The 24,204-nt window shown below is 34.2% G+C and overlaps 1 protein-coding gene across 3 annotated transcripts in view; it reads left to right on the top strand.

The window, feature by feature from the left end:
* The window catches only part of NKAIN2 (sodium/potassium transporting ATPase interacting 2), a 977,009-nt gene that overhangs the window by 446,891 nt on the left and 505,914 nt on the right, over positions 1-24,204 (top strand). For all 3 annotated transcript variants that reach the window (XM_053222289.1, XM_053222288.1, XM_053222287.1), the window contains exon 2: positions 9,147-9,284. In XM_053222289.1, the coding sequence (XP_053078264.1) occupies positions 9,147-9,284 (138 nt within the window). The remainder of the gene's footprint in view (positions 1-9,146; positions 9,285-24,204) is intronic.

The raw sequence follows: 24,204 nt of genomic DNA, 5'->3' as shown, positions 1-24,204 counted from the left end.
TTCTAGTATTCTAGTATGTTGTAAATAGTTTGTGGTTGAGAATATGGACATTGAAGTTACAATGATTAGCCCTATAATCATGGTCATGGTATCAATTTCCTCATCTGTACAATAAAGGTAATGATAGATAATCACTGTTAGAATGCATGATTTAAAAGTAATCATTAACTAAAATAGCATATCAAAGTCCTTATCATAATGCCTTGGATATAATAAGTACTCAAGTTTTAAAAATCATTATATCAGAATCCATACTCACTATTCAGAGGGCAAAGATTTGTGTTATGATAAGGAGATATTAAGTTAAATAATGTTAAATCCCTACCACTAAACATCCAATAATAGTGATTTCACACACACACAATATGGCATATCAACATAAAGATCAGGCAGTTATATGACTTGGTAAGTTCAGTTCAACAACAGTCAAGCAATATTTTTGTGCTCTAGTGTCAAATTATTGTGCTTCTTCTTTAGAATGATATATTTTTAAAAATCTAGTATGTTATGCTAGTCATCAATTTGTCTTTTGATAGAATGAATGTTAACTCATGAAATGGTTATAAATGACTATGCAGAATGAACAGCTGTGAGAAATAATAAATGGTTCTGATATCACAACAACTAGAATATTAGCTGTCATATGCAGAGTTATATATAAATGGCATTATTACACAAAGGGATGAGAAAAATTTTAAAATATACTATTTTATTCTGAGGTGGGTCAGTTAAATAACTCTATAAATTTAACCTCAAAAATATATGATTGACTGTATTTCAATAAAAATCGTAAGAAATACCATGGACTGTTTCAGTAATGCACCTTATAAGAAAAAGCACTTCTGTAATAAGCAGGAATACTTGTTTTTATTGCGTTTCTTTGAGTTCATGCCAAGTCTTTCCCATTACTTTCCTAAAAATCTTTACTGTGATTAACTATATGGAAACAGAGTTTTTTAAATAAGGTGGGGAGAGAGAAAGAAAAACATGAAAGAAATTGTGATATTTGAAGCCTATTCTTTTACATCGTACTAAAATCGATGAGATACATGGAATGTTGAATGAGGCAGGAAAACATTCATTAAGGAAGACCCCTCCCCAGGATATTATTATTTGCAGTTGTGACTGGTAAAATATGAAACAGTTAATCGTCTCTAACTAAAATATCCTGGCAAGTCTATTAATCTAGAATATTTTTACTAAAATACCAGTGTCTGAACTTCTTATGTGTTGTTCAAATATGAATTAATTAGCAAACATGTTAGGTTGTAATTTAAGCATTGTAGTAATTATATGTATTATTATTTTGATCTTCATGCCAATCTTAAAAGTTCTGTATGACAAAAAAAAAGCTCTGTACTACAATATTCCCATTTTATAAATGAAGACACTGAGATTCATAGAGGTCAGTTGACCTCCTGTGGTCATATAGTGAGTTAGAATTTAAACAAGATTTTTCTGATTCAAACCTTCGGTCCTGAACCACTATGATATGTTAACTTCTGTTAAAAAAATTTTTTTTAACGTTTATTTATTTTTGAGAGACAGAGAGAGATAGAGCATTAGCAGGGGAGGGGCACAGAGTGAGGAACACACAGAATCTAAAGCAGGCTCCAGGCTCTGAGCTGATAGCACAGAGCCTGACACGCAGGGCCCAAACCCATGAACTGTGAGATCATGACCTGAGCCGAAGTCAGACACCCAACCGACTGAGCCACCCAGGCACCCCATGTTAACTTCTTTCTTTTTTTAAGTTTATTTATTTATTTTGAGAGAGAGAGCTCATGAGTGGGGTAGGGCAGAGAGAGGGAGAAAGAATTCCAAGCAGGCTCCATGCCATCAGCACAGAACCCGATGTGGGGCTCAAACCCACAGACCGTGAGATCATGACCTGAGCTGAGATCAAGAGTCAGATGCTTAACTGACTGAGCCACCCAGGCGCCCTTCCCCATGTTAACTTCTATTATAATTGAAGCCACTGGGGACAGATCGCCTTTTGGTGATGTTTTCATTATTTGTCTTTCAGGCTTATTCCTTTGTTTTGTATTTAAAGAAAAACAATTATGTGGGAGGAGACAGAAAATCCTTGGTTTAACTAAAATAGGGTAAGTTGTTATTTGTGACCCAACATCTTATCAAACACTTCACAATTTTATTTAGTAAACAAACACCTCCCCCCCCCACACACACACACGGACACACTTGAAAACTGCAGTTAGTCAAGAGTTGTTAAAATTTTTCAAGTAAAACTCTGTGCATGGCTGCGTCCATATCTTACATGTATAATTATTGTAGACCCTACTTCAAGTTTATTCTCTTAAGTTCATATTTGAATCGGGACTCTTGGTGAGATAAAAGATATTTGTCTCTACAATATCTCCTGCCGATAATGTCTAAAAGCTGGCATATATGTTCTCACTTGTCCACTATGAACAACACAGAGAATCTTAAGCAGGGAACATCATCAATCATATCCATATAGAATTTTGCTTTGTAATACTGTGGTATTTTAGACAATGTCGAAAAGACCTCAGCATCTCAACAGTGTTGTAAAGACCCAGAAAACCTCTAAAGTCTTTACATATTTCCTGGGGTTTGGCTTAAAAAGAAGAGAAACCAACATGGGGCATGCTTTTTTATTCTGGAGCAGGCAGTCCAGATTGTGCTCGAGATTACAATTCACATAGGAGACTGCAGGGGAGGGTAAGTAACCAGAATATGGATGAGATGTAGTGTGGCGACAAACAACTAAATACATACAGACATAAGGCAGCTTTACCAAAATGGGCAGACAAGCAAGAAATAGAAAATGCAGTGGGGAGTCAGGCAAGAGAATCATGAATCCGAGGCAAGATCTCAGAGTAGTGATATAGAAGTAGAGTCCTATATGGGTCAAGGAGACAGTACCAGAACTGTTTTCTTACCTCCTTCAATGTTGTTTTATGTTCTCTATTGGGCAAGAAACAAAAGAGTAGTTACAACTGGGAAGACACAATTGACCATACTTGACTGGAATGTAGGAGAAAGTCACAGCTATTTCTATTGACAAAATTCTGACAAACAGATGGCCATACGAGGTTCTGTCTGTCTAGAAGTTTATATAAACTTTCATAGTCCCCACAGATAAAATAAGAACTTTGGACCCATTGTGGGGACTGTTGTGCCCATTTCAGTTTTCATCATGATTTCCCCTCGTATTTCCTACTTTCTATGCTCTAATAAAGCTAATTTTGTTAGTTATCTTCTCCTGAAACCAGTGAAAAGGCAAATCTTTTCTTTATTGATTCATGAAATTCTACAATTTCATGATGAGCTTTGTCATTTCCCTGAAGTTCACATGGATAACGGGGAGGGACTTTGCATAGGAGTGCTCCACTTGCCTAGCATCTCAGTCTGGGTCTGTCTTATCTCTCCTCAGATACCTGAGAGTGGAGACAGTCTAAAAGCAGGATTCCTAAAGGAGAGTAAAGACAGTGAAATGGTGAGGGTGCAGGGAGGAGAACAGGCATGTCCATAGATAATTTCAATTTCAATATATAATTTAGACACTAGAAACAATTTGGTTACTAGCGTTTAATAACACACTCAAATTTCTTTTTAAATCGAGGAACCTGTGTTCTACTATAATAGAATAAAAAAATATATTTTTCTTCTCAAATTCTGTGTATTAGTTTTATTTCATATTGATTGTAATAACTTACAGATTACATTTTAAGGGCATAAAGTTACAGAAATATTGGGGAGGAAAATTTATTAAGAAATCTTAGTTATTCACAAAATGCAGTGTCTCAAGGAACCCAATTTTGAGTCCCACCAGTTGAAAAGAGCTAGCTATAAACATCCCATTATGGCTTTTAGAAGAATATCTTAAAGTGTTCATGTACATGTAATTGCCTTGTTAATACAGCTAAATGGCAATAGCTACCTAGGAAATATGAATGATTCTCAATTTGCCATGCAAACATTTGAAGCAAACTTGCTGTAGACTGAATACTCCCATTAAGGGGTCAAATTAATTTAACAAATTATTTACTTAATTGGGTCCAGTCTTCTCAGATATAAATTGAGGAGTGTAGAGTGAGTCTCGTCCAGTTTGAAAAGTCAATACATTTATCCTAAAGAGATCTCACAGGTGCTTTTTATGAATATTTGTTGTCATTGTTAGTAAGATGAATTCTACTTAATATACTTATAAGTTTTTGAAAACTTTTTCAGTTTAAGCGTGTTCAACTAGATAAACAGTGACTACTAAGATTCATGTTTATTATAATGCAAAAGAGTAGAGAAGTTTTCATATTTTAACAGTATATACGTTTATATCAAAGAGAATGAATAACATTTTTATAATATTTGGGATTTTGCGATCAGAATTTGACCCAGCATTTTCACATCTAAGGATCTAGCCTATAGATGTACCAACACACATATACAAGGTTGTTTAATGCACTCAGGTGTGTTATAGCCAAGACTTGGAAACCAAATGATTATCTGTTAAAATGGAACACTTAAGGGGCACCTGGGTGGCTCTGTCAGTTGAGTGTCCAACTTTGGCTCAGGTCATGATCTCACAATTTGGGTGGTTCGAGGCCCACACAGGCTTGCTGCTGTCACCCTGCCAGTGCAGAGTCCTCTTCAGATCCTCTGTCCTCCTCTGTCTACCCCTTCTCTGCTTGCACTGTCCCAAAAATAAATAGTTTTTTAAATGGAGCACTTAATAATAAGGATATAATGTATGTGTAGGGTGCACTAATATGGAGAGACATCCACAAACATCACAAAGTGCAAGGGGAAAAACCATACCATTGCAATCCCATTTGTGTAAATAAAATTATGTGGGAAAAATTCAAGACATATATATGACAGACAAATGCCTATGTGTTGGCTTATACATACAATATTTTCCTGAAAAGCTGTGTACTTAATAGAGTTTCCTCAAATTGACGCGGTTGCTTCTGGGGAAAGAGAATAGGACTGATGGTTTCTTCAAAATTTGTTAAGTGTTTAAATGAGTGTTGTACCTTATATTTTAGGGCTGTTACAACCTCTATAACAGAGTTAGAGAAAGAGAGAAAAAATAAGTTATGGGTCAGCTTATCTATATAAAACTTACAAATAAAATTTTCTTTAATCCAAACTGAAACTCTGGTAAAAAAAATATTAAATTTCAAGTAGGGATTTTCCCAGGAAGAAAAGGAAAGTTTAACGTGGCAAAAACCATCAATATACACAATCGCATTCATGATATCAAAGAAAAGAATAAAGTGATTATCTCAATAGATGCAGAAATAATAATTGATAAAGAGTAGCTTGTGTTTATCTTAACAAATAGAAACATCATAATAATAGTAATGTAAAGGCACAGAATTCTTTATGGAAAGCAACAAGTTATGCATTAATAACAGGCTACTATGTAGAAACAAAACACAAAGAACAAAATTTACATACAGCAAAACTAACAAGCATGAGAGGGACTTATTCCGTAACACTTTTTATATGAAAACGGCACACAGAAACAACAGCGGTAGAGACAGTTCCGAATTTAGGATTGTTTGGTTTACGATTCTTTGACTTTACAATGGTGTGAAAGCAATACATCTGCAGTAGAAACTGTACTTCAAATTGTGAATTTGGATCTTTTCCCGGACTAGTGATATGGAGTACGATTGTCTCTAGTGATGCTAGACAAAGGCAAGGAGCCACAGCTCCCAGGTAGCTACAGATCACAAGAGTAAACAACCAGTACACTTATAACCATTCTGTACCCATACAACCATTCTGTTTTTCACTTTCAGGACAATATCAATAAATCATATGACATATTCAACACCTTATTATAAAATAGGCCTTGCGTTGGATGATGTTGTCCTATGGTTTGCTAATGTAAGTGTTCTGAGCACATTCAAGATAGGATAAGATAAGGGGTGCCTGGGTGGCTCAGTTGGTTAAGCGTCTGACTTTGGCTCAGGTCATGATCTCACAGTCCATGAGTTCGAGCCCCGTGTCAGGCTCTGTGCTGACAGCTCAGAGCCTGGAGCCTGCTTCAGATTCTGTGTCTCCCTCTCTCTCCGCCCCTCCCCTGCTCATGCTCTGTCTCTCTCTGTCTCAAAAAGAAACAAAAACATTTAAACATTTTTAAAAAAGATAAACTAAGACAGGATGTTTGGTAGGTGAAGTGTATTAAATGCATTTTGACTTATGATATTTTTGACCTGTGATGGGTTTATCAGGAAGTAATGCCATTATAAGTTGAGGAAGATTTGTTTATGTTTTTCAAGGCCGTATACCTGTATTTGTATGCCAGGTAATAGAAAGCACATAAAGCAAATATATTACAGAGTGTCCAATGGGAGGAAGCAAAATAACTCTGAGAACATGGGTTGAAGGAGGCAAAAAACAAACAAACAAACAAAAAAAAAAAACAAATTTGCCTTGACTAATGATGATATGAACTGACAACTATGATCAAAGAAATTCTCTGTATTATTCCAAAATAAGTAAGGTAAAAAGCAGCACATATCCTGTGACCAACATAGGTCTACAACATAAACTTTGAAAGCTTTTGTTTCTGGACTAGGTGTGTCACAAATCTACAACATTGGGAACATGGCCCACTGGCCATGCACAGAGCCTACTTTTTTTGTTTGTTTATTTGTTTAGTATTTACCATTCTAAGATATCAGGAGAATCACTTAGCCACCATACATCTGAGAGTTCTGAATCTGAAAAGTAAGACAATATTTACCTCTCAGACACATTGAGATAATACATGACTGGGGATTAGCAAGGATGCCCATCACCTAAGAAATGTTTTAACTAGTATCTGTTCTCTTCCCTACAACCCCATAACCCTTTCAGTGATTCCACAGTTAATATAATTCCTTTTTGAAGGAATTCTTAGAAAAGACTAACTACTTCTATAAATTGTTATTCCCTTTATATTCTCTGAATTTTTCAAAAAATCTTCCCTTCTTTAGTCCCAGCTCTAAATAACAGGACCTATGATAAAGCTACTTATGATGGCTAATAGGGTCAATCAGAAACAGGGTAAAAGCAGGAATATTATAATTGAGCAATTGCACATTAACTTACTCAGTCTGCATAACCTTGTAAGTAATATTTGATGAAACTATTAGTTCTGTCATTAAAAAAAGACTAATAAATGTTGACATAAATTAATTTTAGCCATGCAGAATTAGCAACTATATTATCATCTATATATTTTTTATAATTAACGATGGTACTGCTATTTTCTTCCATAATTGGTGCATTTATCGAGAGATTTCCCACTGTTTGACTAATGCGTTTCATCCTCTATACTTTTTCCCTGCTGTGTCCCCACAGTTATGATGCTCAAAATTTATAGAGTTTAGATTCCTCTTGCTGCTGTTTACATTCCTACTTACCGTTTATTCATAGGATGAGTTTAGAGAGTTCTAAGTTGGAGAGAGCTTTTATACAAATGATTAGCAGTTGCTCCGAGAACCGCCACTTATTTTTTTGGTACCATTAATAGATTCAAAAACAAGGGATACATTATACTGCCTAACATTACAAATGGGTCTCCTTTATGTGAAGTGTTGACTGCATGATAACAGTTGAAGGAATGTTTCATTAGAAGGCAGTTCAAGGTTTATGAACCTGCAGTTATGTGCAATATTATTTACGTTCCACTTTTGCAACTCTGGTGGATATTGTGGATTTAGAATATGCAAGGTAGAACAGACCTAGATTCTCTCTTTTTTTAATCATTGCCAAGATAAGTGAAAATGAAGATTTGACAAGGCTGGATTACTGTTACAGCCCTTGGTTGCCTTAGGAAACAGAAGTGTTATGCAAACAGTTGTCATGAATTTATTTTCTTTTTCAATGCCTGATGGGAATATGTGTTGTTCAGCTAAAGAAGTACAGTGGGAACATTGATCATTCAAGAAATCTTCAAACTGAGCTACAGGTATTTAATTTAAAAGCACACTGGCTGTTTTGAGAGTCAGTATGTCCTTCTGACAAGAAATATCATCAAAGCATAGTAATGTTAGTAATGTAGGGGTTTTAAAATATCCTTTTTCTTTAAAGCCTAGATTGAAAAACAACCAAAGACACTGTTGAATCTTTGTGTGGAATATCAGGTCTTTTCACAATGTTTTACTCGCAACCGTTTATTATCATTCCACCTGAGGGCAGGCAGGAAGAATAAAAGTGAGTTTATTTGATCTGATGAGAAACTTGATAGCTATCAGGTTTTACTTGTCAATATAAAATGGTACTTCTGGACTATCACATCTTTTGTGTCATTGTTTAGTTGTTCGTTTGGTTGATTAGGTTGGTTGGTTTGTTTTGTTTTTCTTCTCTCAATCCTTAGATTTGTACCTGTGTCTTAATTGTCAAGTTGTAAACATAGATAAATGTAGGATAATTTTAAATGACCTACGTTCCTTGCTTTTATAACAGTGACACTTTTTTTTTTATTTTTGCTTCTCATTGTTTTAATGTCCTTTTTGCACCCTTTTGTCTGGTTATATACATAACTGAGTATAACAAAAAAAGTCATTTTTGATTTATAATCCAGTATTATTTGGGCTAGAAGTCAAAATCCTCAATTTTACAAATGAAGGATCAGTACCCCCAGAGAAGTGAAAGACTTACCTAGTCCTTTCTAGACTTAGCTAGTCTCGCAACCACAGTTAGAGGCAAATCTAAGTCCATAATCCAAGTTGGTTGACTTGCTGATGAGTTATTTTTCCTCCACATAACTCCCATTTGTTTTATTTTTCAATTTATATAATGACATTTGAGCAGATCCTAACAACATACCCTTTGTGTGGACTTTGCAAACTTGCTGGTTGATGAATTCAAGTGTTAGTGCATATGACAATATAATTTATCCTGTGACTGCACAGATGATATCCTGTGAATATGGCTTGATGCCTCCACAAAATCATTCTGAAAAGGATTGTAGCTGCCTATGGATCTATAGCCTCCATAGTGTTTCTTTGAAATATACCTGAAAATGTCAGTCTTACTGTTAAAGATAAATGCCAGATATGGTAACACAGTTATAATTGCTAATTATAATGCAATATGATCCTTTTGCCGTCTCTTCTCTCTCACCACTGTGCTTACCTCTGTACCCTGTTTTACTATTCTAGGTTTGTGTGCTGGAGAGGCAAATATTTGACTTCCTTGGATATCAGTGGGCACCTATCCTGGCAAATTTTGTACATATTATTATCGTCATTCTTGGTTTATTTGGGACTATTCAATATAGACCTCGTTACATAACAGGAGTAAGTACCCTTCCTGCTTCTTTAAAAACATTGAAATACAGATGCAAACTACAAATGTCTTGAAAATTTATATGTATGCCCTCTCTTTGAAGTACCGTTAGTTTGTTTTCCTAGTTTCAGATAATATCTACAGTAATTGGAAATGTCAAGTTTAAAACACTTGACAGTGAATGTAATCAGATTGTATTTTCATAAATTAAACTTTCAGCAAGTATTCTATTGTAATTAAAAACAAACTATGCACTTATATTTCCAAATTATAAGATGGCATCCTTTGACTTAACACATTTGGATGGGAGTTTTTCCCATTTTAAATAATCATATTTTATAAATTGAATAAAAATAGTTTTAAGTCAATGCAAATGAACATAGAGTTTTGATGTGAAACTATTAATATATATTAGGGTTAATATTTGATACCTTTGAAAGCCAGAAGAGTCTGGATCATAGTCTCTATATTCTCCATAATTCTCTTTTTGGTTCAGAGGGAGTGTTTTGCATCTCCACTCGAGTTAAACTTACTTAACATAAAAGTGAAATCCAACTGTGTTGCTGTTGCTATGGGAACCATAACTTAGAATTTTTTACCTTTGTGTGTGCCTCAGATCTCAGCTATAGCGCTTCATTAATGTAGATTTTTTTTAGTTTCATCACTTTTTCTCTTCTATTTTTGACAAAGGAAAAGTCTATAAGCATTTATTTAAAATTATAAAGCAATTTTGTGGTAAAGGAATATATATAAGATAGTGCAGCTAGAGCTCTGCCTTGTTCAACACAAACCAGCAAGCCTTCTCGGGTTTCACAAAGGCCTCCTTCACATAAAAGATGCCCTCTTATGACCTGTTGTCTCAGTCATCTGGAACCTAGATAAAGCTCACTGATACTGAAACAGACAATGTGGTGACAGCTGGACCAAGGGATCCACTGTCTGGCTAAGGATGAGTGAGAAACCCATAGCTTGCTCCTCTGGGTGCATGCCCAGAGATGAGCACATGTCCCCTCTAACGGTGTATAGCCACGTAAATCATGTATAATGTAGGATATGTTTTTTTGCAGGCTAAAGTTTTTCAATACACAAGATACGATAGCATGATTCATTTTCTTATATAAACTGTGATATGATCTAATATAGGGAAAAAAGTATAGCAATTGGGAATTGGTCTTCTGAAGTCATAATACTAGGATTGAAATCTTGCATCTACCGTTTTTTTTATTCTTTAAACAGGCATAAACTTGCCAATTTTTAGAGTTCCTACTTTTAAAATAAAAGTAATAATTATATTAATTCATGCTTTAATTAATGAGTTATAAGCCATCATATTAATGATTCTTAATTTAACTGTTCTCTTTATTTGTGTAAATAATGTTCCTCTGATTATAATCTTTTTAAAATATAGTTTATTGTCAAGTCAGCTAACATACAGTGTATATAGTGTGCTCTTAGATTGGGAGGTAGATTCAGTGATTCATTGCTTACATATAACACCCAGTGCTCATCCCACAAGTGCCCTCCTCAATGCCCATCACCCATTTTCCCCTCTCCCCCCGTCCTCCATCCACCCTCAGTTTGTTCACTGTATTTAAGAGTATCTTATGGTTTGCCTCCCTCCCTCTCTGTTTGCAACTATTTTTCCCCTTCCTTTCTCCTATGATCTTCTGTTAAGTTTCTCAAGTTCCACATATGAGTAAAAACATATGATGTCTGTCTTTCTCTGACTGACTTATTTCACTTAGCATAATACCCTCCAGTTCCTTCCACGTTGCTGCAAATGGCAGGATTTCATTCTTTCTCATTGCCAAGTAGTATTCCATTGTATATATAATCCACACGTTCTTTATCCATTCATCAATTGATGGACATTTAGGCTCTTTCCATAATTTGGCTATTGTTGAGAGTGGTGCTATAGACATTGGGGTATATGTGCCCGTATGAATCAGCACTACTGTATCCTTTGGAAAAATTCCTAGTAGTGCTATTGCTGGGTCATAGGGTAGTTCTATTTTTAATTTTTTGAGGAACCTCCACACTGTTTTTCAGAACAGCAGCACCAGTTTGCATTCCCACCAACAGTGCAAGAGGGTTCCTGTTTCTCCACATCCTCGCCAACATCTGTTGTTGCCTGAGTTGTTAATTTCAGCCACTCTGAATGGTATGAGGTGGTACCTCAGTGTGGCTGTGATTTGTATTTCCCTGATGATGAGTGATGTTGAGCATCTTTTCATGTGTCTATTGGCCATCTGGATGTCTTCTTTTGAAAAGTGTCGATTCATGTCTTCTGCCCATTTCTTAACTGGATTATTGTTTTTTGGGTGTTGAGTTTGGCAAGTGCTTTATAGATTTTGGATACTAACCCTTTATCCAATATGTCATTTGCAAATATCTTCTCCCATTCTGTCAGTTGCTTTTTAGTTTTGTTGGTTGTTTCCTTTGCAGTCCAAAAGCTTTTTATCTTGATGAGGTCCCAATAGTTCATTTTCTGCTTTTAATTCCCTTCCCTTGGGAAACATGTCAAGCAAGAAACTGCTGTGGCTGAGGTCAAAGAGGTTGTGCCCTATTTTTTCCTCTCAGGTTTTAATGCTTTCCTGTCTCATGTTTAGGTCTTTCATCCATTTTGAATTTGTTGTTCTGTATGGTGCAAGAAAGTGGTCTAGTTTCATTCTTCTGCATGTTGCTGTCTGGTTCTCCCAGCACCATTTGCTAAAGAGACTATCTTTTTGTATTCCATTGGATACTCTTTCTGGCTTTGTCAAAGATTAGTTGGCCATACATTTGTCGGTCCAGTTCTGGGTTCTCTATTCTATTCCATTGTTCTGTGTGTCTGTTTTTGTGCCAATACCATGCTGTCTTGATGATTATAGCTTTGTAGTAGAGGCTAGAGTCTGGGATTGTGATTCCTCCCACTTTGGTTTTCTTTTTCGACAATACTTTGGCTATTCAGGGTCTTTTGTGGTTCCATACAAATTTTAGGATTGTTTGTTCTAGCTTTGAGAAGAATGCTGGTGCAATTTTGATTGGGATTGCATTGAATGTGTAGATCGCTTTGGGTAATATTGACATTTTAACAGTACTTATTCTTCCAACCCATGAGCATGGAATGTTTTTCCATTTCTTTGTGTGTTCGATTTCCTTCATATGTTTTCAATAGTTTTCAGCATGCAGAACTTTTACATCTTTGGTTAGGTTTACTCCTAGGTATTTTATGGCTCTTGGTACAATTATAAATGGGATCAATTTCTTGATTTCTCTTTATGTTGCTTCATTATTGGTGTATAAAAATGCAACCAATTTCTGGACATTGATTTTGTATCTTGTGACTTTGCTGAATTCATGTATCAGTTGATCATAATCTTATGAATATGTCATCTCCATCTCTGATAGAGCTCTTGGAATGAATATCTAGATGTGGATCAAAATTTTTGAATAGTTTCAAAACTCAGGCATTGGTTTGGAGGTGTAAGAGGAATATTCTACAGAATGTCCTTAGCACAACACTTGGCATTTAAAAAGTGGTCAATAAAGGTTAGTTATAATATGTTTCTCCTTATTGTTATTATTTTTTTTTAATTTTATTTAAATCCAAGTTAGTTAACATATAGTGTAATCATGATTTCAGGAATAGAATTTAGGGATTCATCACTTACATATAAACCCAATGCTCATCCCAACAAGTGTCTTCCTTAATACCCATCACCCATTTAGCCCATCCCCTCCCAACACTCCTCCAGCAGCCCTCAGTTTATTCTCTGTATTTAAGAGTCTCTTAAGGTTTTCCTTCTTCTCTGTTTTTATCTTGTTTTTCTTTCCCTTCCCCTATGTTAATCTGTTTCATTTCTTACATTTCACAAATGAGATAAATCATATAGTATTTGTCTTTTTCTGACTGACTTACTTTGCTTAGCATAATGCATTGTATTTCCATCCATGTTGTGGCAAATGGCAAGATTTTGTTCTTTTTGATCACCGAGCAATATTCCATTGTGTGTGTGTGTGTGTGTGTGTGTGTGTGTGTGTACACACACATCTTCTTTATCCTTTCATCAGAAGGACATTTGGGCTCTTTCCATAATTTGGCTAATATTTATAGTGCTGCTATAAACATTGGGGTGTGTCAGCCTCTTTGAATCAGCATTTTTGTATCCTTTCGATAAATACCTAGTAGTGCAATTGCTGGGTTGTAGGGTAGCTGTATTTTTTTAAGTGGTCAATAAAGGTTAGCTATATGTTTCTCCTTATTGTTGTTATTATTACTTGAAATGATACCAAACTTCATAGACTAGTAATAGGCTGGCAAGCAGTTTAAAATAGAGCAAAGTGTTCTAAGCTATTGGGTGAACTATTTATTCCCCATTTATTTCAGCCTGCTACAACGTTTAAACCAATTTTGTAGGATTCCTATGTATCAAAGTACAATCCCATCTTTTTAGGTAAAATACATACCAACAGATATTTTCAAGACAGACTTTTTGAGAGTAAAGATGCATGAGCTGAGAGTTAAGATGCCATGGGACACCTTTAAGATTGTTAGATATTTTATATAGCTAAAAGATCCTCTGAAATCTTTCTGAGGTCTCAACAGTGTGTTTTAGAGCTATATGTTTGATTTGATCTTGATTAGCAAACAGCATTTTGAATTTCATCTAGAGACAGTATCTTACATGGAAAACCTCTTGCCAGCTGGAGATACTAGAAATGTGAAACTTATTTTCCAACTCCCCAAATCCTGAGTTGGAAATAATATCCTCTAAATTCTGCTTAAAACCTGAATTGTTCTTTCTTTACCTCATCTCTCTCTTGCAATATAATATTATATGTGGCTAAAAGATGACAACACTGTCCGCTGTTTGATTGGAAGTCCCCTTAGCCAGATCCACAAGTTGTTAGGTATATTTTCTGTCTTCCAGTATTGCAACAAATGGTCAAGTTAATTGTTCTGGTAGCAATTTATTATGAATCCTTTTTTTTCTCCAGTCCTCAAAAACAACTTTCTTACTGCCCTCCTTCCTGTCTTCAATGAGATCTCTTCACTGCCCTTCTGGCTTCCACCTACTACCATTTCTCAAAACTAATACTGTGTTTTAAGTTTCTATAATAATATCATTTGAGTTTTGGTACCAGTCCGTTTTAGTTATTTATTTCTGCATATTTTCTATATAGCAGATTTCTGTATAATCAAATTAATGGAATCTAATTTCCATGATGCCATATTAAAGGTCAAAAGTCGATTCAGGAAAATAGAGATTTCACCATCAAAATGGAATTAAGATTTTTAGTTTCCCTAAAGATAGCAAGAGGAATTAAAACTAAAAGAAACTTGAGGGGTGCCTGGGTGGCTCAGTTGGTTAAGCATCTGACTCTTGGTTTTGACTCAGGCCATGATCTCACTCTGTTGCCAAGGTGGAACTACTTGCTATTTTCTCTTTCCCCTTCCTCTCTACCCCTTCCCCCCTTGCTCACTCAGTCTCTCTCTCTCAAAAATAAATAAATACAAACTTAAAAAAAAGAGGGGCATCTGGGTGGCCAGTTAAGTGTCCAACTTCAGCTCAAGTCAGGATCTCATGGTTTATGAGTTCGAACCCCATGTTGGGGTCTGTGCTGATAGTGCAGAGCCTGCTTAAGATTCTCTCTCTCCCTCTCTCTCTGCCTCCTCCTCTAGTCACTCTCTCTCTCTTTCAAAATAAATGAATAAACTTAAAAAACAACTTGAATGGAATTATGGATATCAGAAATTCTGATCATTGAAGAATCTGTATTTAGCAGAAAAAATGTATAATTGGGGGCAAGCTGTAACTAACATTAATATATTGCTGCACTTGAGTAATTTCCAACAATCTCTGTGCACTGGAGACTTAGATACGAACAGTGAAATTTATTTTTCTCTCTCCTGGAAATATAGGTCTTTGTTATTTCTTTGTTTGCCATATTATATGTTTGCATTATTAAACAATTAAGTATAAAAATAAAAACATTCACAATTTTACAATTGAAAACTATTATTAATATTTCTGCATATTCCCTTCATGTATGTGCAAATGAAACATGTCAGATTATGTTACATCTCAAATATGTCATCATTTCTTTAACATTCTATCAAACAGTTATAAAATTCATATGGATATTGTTCATTTAACCTTTTACATTCTTATTTATCATACTCTATAACAATATATACTATATATTGTGGTATGTTATATATTATATATTACATGATTTCCATTTTTATGATAGATAATTCAATATAATCATTTCTGTTAAAATGCTCTCATCTTTATTTGTGATTTCATTCATTAGGAGAAATATCTCAGTATAGTTGAATCATTTTAATTTTAATCATTGTTTAAATCACCTTAAACAATTTTAAGGTTCTTAGTATATAATTGACAGTTACCTATCCAAAATTAGTTTACTGAATTATCCTCCCACAAATGTGCAGTGTAGTCTATTTCACTGTGCTCTTGCTAACCCTGAATATTATCTGTTCTCATATTTATCAGTCTTATAGAAAAGAAATGTCATTTTTGTTTTGAATTGCATTACTTATCTTCACAGAGTTGAACTTTTTCATGCGTTCATTAGCCATTTTCCACTTTGATATCCTTTTTTAGGGGGGTTGTCTTTGGCTTGGATTTATTTATCTTTACTCATTTTTTTGGAGTCAGCGTTTATCATAACAATTTTTATGTATTGTTTTATGTATTCATAACATAGTAAAGATATCTATCCTTTATCATAAATTTTTATTTGGGATGTTTATTATTTTTTTCTTATTGAAATAAACTCCATGTCCCTTTGTGATATTTTCTATTGCTTTAAAAATTATAAAATTTAAATTTCATTTTGAAAAGTTTAATGATAAGGCTTCACTATCCTTAGTTCTGATTTTGATAAAACAAAAAGGCAGACAGAGTCCCTGAAATAGAGTCTTAGGAAAATGTGTGCCTTTTCACATTTGTTATTTGTAGAGTTTCAAATTATTGATGGAACATTTTATACTATTTAATTGGGAAAAAATGATAAAGTAATAGCATGTGACATCCTCTGAAACACTGAGCACAGTAGCAATAAATCCAATTTAGAAAATATTGGCAATGAGTTTTGTTTCCCTTACTAATCTCTCATATAAGAGTAAAGAAAAAATATTTAAAACAGGTAACTGGAACAAGAACTCAATAGTACCCTTTGAGGGTCTCTGGCATTTCAAGGAATGTAATATGTTGAAGGAAAATAAAATAGATGATTTCAATACTAAGCAAAGGAAATCTGAAGCCATAGAAAGCCTGTGTTTTGTATAATTCTCGGCAACATCAAGTCTCCCCAAAAAGTCCCAGTTAACTCTCGGTGTAATTTATAAATGCATACATACAAATGGCTCCCGTAAAAGTATTTCCTCATGTCATAAGTGAAATTGTTCAGCACATCTTTATTTGGGCTAAAGATACAGACAAGCAGGATGTGATTTGGGTTATTCAGTTTATTAGTTAATGACCAAAAAATGTTAATGAGTTGTAGTGCTCTAAGTAGTATAAAGTAGTCTGAGGACTCTGTAGGTTCCTAACTGCTAAAGGCATGGCAATTTTCTTGGTGATATTACCAGAGGACATGCTGCTGTAATGTTCAAAAATATTTCTTTCTTTTTCCTTCCTTTGTACCTTCCTCCCTACCTTTTTTCCTACCTTCATTCCTATCTTCCCACCTTTCTAGTTTTCTACCATCTTTCCATCCTTTCTCTTTTACTCCCTTCCTCCCCACTTTCATTATATCTACTTAATTATTTTGTAAGAAAATAGAATATCTTATTTAGCTTGAACCTACTGGCTTGATCAAGGAAACCCAGTCCTAAAACTAGAAATAATTTTAAAATAGCTAAAAATCCGTTACTGAAATTTCATAAAAACAGAGAAAAATATAGCATACTAAGATCACAGTAGTATTTATAAGAATCAGGTTGTTGTTGTTGTTGTTGTTGTTGTTTACCACTTCTATTTCCCTCGACAGATGCTCTTAGACATCTTCCTCTACAAGTCCTATGAACCTCACATTAACTTTACAAAATTTTTGTTCAACTTCAGATGCCTAGGAAATAGCAGAGTTAGGATGTAGTCCCGAGTCCTACTAACCGCCAAACCCATGCTCTTAACACCTGTACTGAATTGTCTCTTAGGAGCACAGTACAGAGGGCCACAATCTATCTGACAAATGGAAACAAGTTTTGTTAAGTTGTTAGCAAATTTAAAATCCATTATGGCATTTGCAATTTGTAAAGCACTTAGATTTTAAATTGTAGTCTGTCATCCCTCTATTAAGGATTATGTTTTTGGCTCTGTATTTAATGAGGAAATGACCTCATGTCTCAAGAATTAAGAACAGAAAACATAGTGATGGATATTTTATTCTTGCAGAGTAACAGCATCACAGGGTATCCTTAATTTCCAGAAATAGTGATTTGGAATGGTGCTTTTTTTCTTTTCTTATAGTAATCAGCATTTTGATGATGGTGATAATTCACATATCTGTATATATAATTTATATCTAATATATATTAATTAAAGGCAAAGTATCTCTTTCCACATCTGTTATTGGTAAAGAGCTTTAAATAATTGATAAGAGAATTTTTGTCTATGTAATTGAAAAAATACCCATATTATGTATTGTCCATATTGTTTGGTAAAATATGTATTAATGTATGTTATCATATGTAGTGCAGAGTTTTTTCATGACATCAGATTAGACTGCAATAGCTAATCCTAAAATCAAATGAATATAAATGATTGGGATGCTTTCCTGTTTGTTTGTTTTTTTTTAACTGAAAAGGCAAGTGATTAAAATAATGTGGGTAAAGCTAATTTGCTATAATAGGGTTATGGTTAGAAAAAGAAGCCAATATTCATTCATCTTTATCCCTTGTGTTTTAAGAATGATAAACTATTAGACTATGTCATTATACCCATTCTACTCATTATTTCAAAATAATAAAGAAAATAATTGTGTACTCTTTTTAGTTAATGCATTAAACTTTTAAATGGTAATTTCTGACCATTTTTGAGAACTACAGTTCAATTTGGCTACTCTGTCTCAATAATACATTTTTTTTTTCAAAATATTTACATGTGCTTCTTAATGAGTATTGATTTGTGAATTGACACACATCCTTCTTCCCATTGAGGAGGAGGGCACAGCATTAGGAACACAACAATGAAGCAGTTTCAGACAAGACTCACCTGCTTTGACTTCCTTGATTTTCTTCTCTTGCGCTAACATGCTAAAGAAAGAAACAGCATGTCATCCTGGGCAAGGCCTGAGAGCCACATGACCGAAGCACCAAAAGACAAAGCTGTGGTCCGTTTTGTAAAACATTCTGATATGAAAGTTTGGGGAATGTATAGATACCGTAGGAGATCAGCAGAAAAGCAGGAAAGCAGATAGTCACATACACAACTTGTATGGAAAAAAAAATCCCTAAATTTCTTAAATTTTCTTTTTTTTTTAACATTTATTTATTTCTGGAAGAGCATAAGTGGGGGAGGGTCAGAAAGAGGGGGACAGAGGATGGGAATCAGTGCTGACAGGCTGACAGCCGCAAGCCCAATGTGGGGCTCAAACTCATGAGTGGGAGATCATGACCTGAACCGAAGTCAGATGCTCAACTGACTGAGCCACCCAGAGACCCACCCAGGGCTGTAAGTTGAATTTTTATGGTTCATGGAGCTCAGGTCTTGACATAGAATATAACCAACAGTAATAAATAAGAAGCACTTAGTATGTCCTATTTCTGGGTCATATGCTTTTTTAAGTTTTTAGTGCTTAATTTCTTTAATAATGTTACCTCCTAAAAATGTGTGCATCCCTTGCAGTCATTTCTAGGAAGTTATTAATCTCTGTACAAGCAGTTGTTTTGCCTCTTTCATTCATTTTTTCTCAGAGAAAAAATATCCAAAAGAAAACTTATTGCTGCTAAAGCATTAAAAATGCACACTTTCTGTGTTCAGGACAGAAAATCAATGTAGATTAAAGATGAAGAGACTTGAGATAGTAGTAAATTAACAATGCTTCTAATGACTTAGAGTAGTTGTGAAAATACGTCTTTTCCCATAAGCCTGGGAAGGGGAAAAAAAAACATCATTACACGTTTTATGGATTTAGCCTGTAGTCCTAAAATAAATGTAATCATGCAACATGGTAAATGCAATTTATTCTCAAAAGGAAGTGTTCCCTTGGGGAAGTGTGGGTCATTTGTTCTACAAGAAGATACTTTGTGCTCTCACCCTGGTGTTAGGCTGTGACTAAAGATTTATAGAATGCGGTAAATAAAAGTAATTACCTTTTGACACTCTAAATTCATGTTTGTAAATCATCTAATAATTTTTGGGAAAAAATTTAAGAAGAAACATGTTGTGATAATATGTTTATATTTCTTTTAAAAATCTAGTTACTTCAGGTATATATTTTATAGAATCAAATAACCAAATTGGATTTATGACAAAATATAAGTCCTTTTTCTTACCTCTTTCCAGCTGGTCCTAATCTTTTTATAGTTCTTCTGGGATAGAAAGATAGATTGACCTATACCTATACCTATACCTGTACCTATACCTATACCTATACCTATTTATATCATCTATATACATAGAGAATATACCCCAGAGGTTTTGTAAAAGTGAAATCATTTTAGTCTAATTTACTTTTGGATCATACTTTGTTCCTACCTCCTAATCCCCAGCTTTTCTGGTTGTCTTTCTTTTTTTATTCTTATAAAAGTGAACTGGGTTCTTTTTTCTTTTCTTTTCTTTTCTTTTCTTTTCTTTTCTTTTCTTTTCTTTTCTTTTCTTTTCTAGCAGTATCCTAAGTATATTTCCAATTCTTATTCGTTCTATCTATTGCTTGATCTTCATTCTACTGTTATTTTGGAAACACATTGCTTTCCTCTTCGAATTTAGACCATATTCTTCATATTTGACCATGATTTTATCAGTAGCTTTTTATTTTAATGGTATGCCCTTCTTCCCTGGAGACTTCTCTCATACTACTCTCTCCTTTTATTTTATCTAATGTGGTTGCTCTCTGAGCCTATTAGACATCTATCTTTTCTGCTCTGTTACCCGAGTTAGATTCATGCTTTCTTAGACCCTATGAATTTTCTTTCTGAAACTCTTTGCACAACTTCCTAAAAAGGCATGTTTGCAAAGTAAACTTTCTGAATTGATTCTACATTTATACTTGAGTAATAGTTTTGTTATATGCAAAATGCAAGGTTGAGAATCATTTTTCTTTAGGACACTGAAGTCATTGTTCAGTTGTACCCTAGGAAGTGGCATTACTGATGGGGAAGTCTGATATCAATCTGTTCTTTAATCTTTTGTAAATAACTTTTAAAGAAGTTCTTGAAATATCCATTTTATCCTTGTTGTCTTAACATTTCAAAATGAGGTGTCTAAGTGTGGACCTAATTTAAAATTTGTAGGTCTTTTTTGGGGGGCCTGGGTGGCTAAATTGGTTAAGTGACTGACTTCAGCTGAAGCCATGATCTCATGGTTCATGAATTCCAGCCCTGCCTTGGACTCTACTGACAGCTCGAGCCTGGAGCCTGCTTCAGATTCTGTGTCTCTGTCTCTCTGTGCCCCTTCCCCACTCATGCTCTCTCTCTCTCTCAAAAATAAATAAACATTAAAAAAATGAAAACAAGATTTGTAGGTCTTTTTTGATTTGAAAACACATGAATGCCTTCAACTCTGCACTTTGCATGTATCATTTTTAATTTTTTTAATGTTTATTTTTGAGAAAGAGAGAGAGAGGGGCACAGTGTGAGCAGAGGAGGGGCAGAGAGAGGGAGACACAGAATCCAAAGCAGGCTTCATTCAGGCTCTGAGCTGTCAGCACAGAGCCCAACGCAGGGCTGAAACACACGAACTGCAAGGTGATCTGAGCCGAAGTTGGACGCTTTACCGACTGAGCCACCCAGGCGCCACTGCATGTATCGTTTTGATGATTCTCTTGGCTTTTAGATATTTGCCTTTGTTATGCTCAGATCATTTCATTTAGCAGTTTTGATATATTATAGCTATTTGTGTATTTACTTAATTGTTTAAAAATCTCTTTTTTTTTTCCCTCTGGAAAGATAAATGCTTGGCTGGTTCTAAAACTGGTAAACGGATTATCCCTGTTTTCTGGCCCACTTTTAACACTCATTTTGGTTCACATGTTCCTTCCTCAAGTCTCCAGAATATACAGAATTATGCCTAACAGTTCAGCTTCCTTTGTGTCTGTCCCCCCCCCACCCACACAGTGGACTGCCAACTGTTACACTCTCTTTATTAATCAGTGCATGTAGGTCTGGTGTTCCTCTTCCAGCAGTTGGCTGACATATCTTTGCTGCTAATGCTCTATTGCTAATAGTTGCAGAAATATACATGTTGCATGCTCAGATTGCCTTTTGCCTCAAAAGTATAACAATAACCATTAAAGTGCATTTTACACATTTTACTTTGAGATCATTTTCTTGGTATCGGTGAGATCTGACAGAATGACAAAAAAAAAAAAAAAAGGTTGTACAAAGATGTGGAAATTCAATGACTTCTATTTAATTTTATATTCCCAGATTGCTCTTTGAATCTGTTAAATCAATTTACAATTACTGTAAAAGGTGCAAACGTTTGCCCATATCTTGAGATGTTTATCTTCCAGTTAGTTTATATTTATAGATATTAACCTGTCTTGATATTATAGAACTAAATCTGTCAGCCTTCAAAATGTATTGAAAAATTTTCCAAATCTCTCTTTCAATTTTTATCTAGTAAAGCATGTATATTTTCCAAGTTTCTTGTCTTGATAATGAAGATATACCCACCCTAAGTTATACATATAATATCCTACATTATTTTCTAAGATATTTGTTATTTAATGTTTATAGTAAACTTTTAATTCATCTGGAATGTATTTTAATATTTAATATTAAGTAGGGCAACAACACCATTTTCTTCCATATGGGAAACCATTTTTTCTACCCTTTATTTTCCCAAATAATTGAAATATCTTTTGGTTTATATTAAATTATCAAATGTACTAGATTTTTACTTCTTGATTCTCTTTCACTGATTTATTTGTATCCTATGTCACTATCTAACTCGTGATTATAATAGGTTTATAGTATTGTGACAGATGGTAAAACAAGTCTGCTCACTATTTTACTTGTTCATAACTTCCTTGGCTATTCTCCAGCTTTATTCCTTAATGTTAATTTAAAAATAATTATATTCAATTCAAAACAAAACAAAACCTATTAGGATTATAATTAGAATTGCTTTTTAAAAAAATCATTTGGCAGAGGAATAATTTATGAAGTTTAGGCTCCTGATCCAAGAATTTAATATGTCATTCTATTCTAATCTGTCTTATTTTGATCTTCAGTAAGACCTTGTAGACATTTTTATATAGATTTTGTGCCATTGTTGTTACATTTATTCATATGTGTTTTGTAGGTTTCATATAATATCTTCCCCTTTCTAAGTGCTTATTATTAAAATGGAGAAAATATGTATTTTTGGCATATTTCCATGTCTTGAATTCTCTTATTAACATAGTGAAGTTTTTCTAGCATATATTGATTTTTTTAGCTAATATCTTTAAAGGGAAACTTTTGTTATCTATGTCTGGTATTAATAGTGATTATTTTATATTCTTATGTATTCACAAGACTCTCCAAGGAAGTGTTCAATATAAATGGCAATAGGAAGAATCTCAGTCATGTTCCTGAATTTAAATGTAAAGGTTTTAGTATTTTGTTATTTATTGTATAATTGCTATTCAGTAAGTAGTCTTTATTACATGTAAGTAGTTTCCTTCAGTTATCAGGAATGACAATATATTTTATTAAATGTTTTTGAACTTACATTAGTATGATAATATTTCTTGGTTTTTGTGGATGCATTCAGGTAGGTTGGTAACTGTTCTGATATTATGCCAACCTTCCTTTGCTAGACTATGCCATATTTGTTTGTAATATATTATCCTTTGCTTCAATTCCTGTATTCTACTCCTTATATTTTTATTTACACTTTTTGGGACTTTCTTCAAAAATTAGATTGATCCATAGCTTTTCACCCATAATATTTTGCAAATCATGCAAGCTTTATAGAATAAATGGGGATTTCCTTCTGTGATCTGGAACAGTTCAAATAGGATTAGAGATATTAATGTTTCTAGGACTCATCTATGAAATAATCTAGTCCTGATTCTTTCATAATAGCTATTTAATCATCTTTCCAATATATTCTGCAGTAATTGATCTTTTTCAAGTTTTCCACTTCTTGCATGATTTCGGTAATGTAAATTTTGAGAGAGCATCTATTTTCTTGAGGTTTCATTTTATGTTATTTCTGTAGAGTTTCAGGAATACTTTGTTTTCTTTTTAAAATATCTTCTTTGTCTCTGGTTTGGTGTCTTTTCTCATGCCTTTCTTTTTCCCCTTCTTATTTCATGTATGATTATCCCTGAATCAAGAGAAAAGGGAAAGCAGATAATATCGAAGGCATCTCTTTCCTGTTCTTGCCCTCCTCCCTCATTCTGCAGCAATAGGAAGAAGCAGGGTCTTGGCAGTACCTACCACCTCCAGTATATTTGCTAAGTTTTATGGCAATGGATATGGCAAATTGATGATGTTGATTGAAGTCATTTCTTGATTTACATTTTCCTAGCTAGCCTGTGTGTTAAATAATTATAAGCAACCATTAAAAAAAAAGATTGGGGTGAAACAAAGGATTTCCGCTTCAAGTTATTTAATTCTGAAATTCACTAACAGTTTTCACTTACCATTCCAGTGAGATGGACACTAAATAAAGAAGTGGTCTTCGGGAGTAGTAATGCCTGCAAAACCGCCATTGTGTAACATTTTTTATGCTATTTATTTCAAAATAAATCTTTCTTTGCAAC

Source organism: Acinonyx jubatus, chromosome B2 (assembly GCF_027475565.1).
Source record: "Acinonyx jubatus isolate Ajub_Pintada_27869175 chromosome B2, VMU_Ajub_asm_v1.0, whole genome shotgun sequence".
In the NCBI taxonomy this organism is placed as follows: Eukaryota; Metazoa; Chordata; class Mammalia; order Carnivora; family Felidae; genus Acinonyx; species Acinonyx jubatus.
The sequence above is the reverse complement of the archived record's forward strand: the minus strand, read 5'-3'. Positions and strand labels throughout refer to the sequence as shown.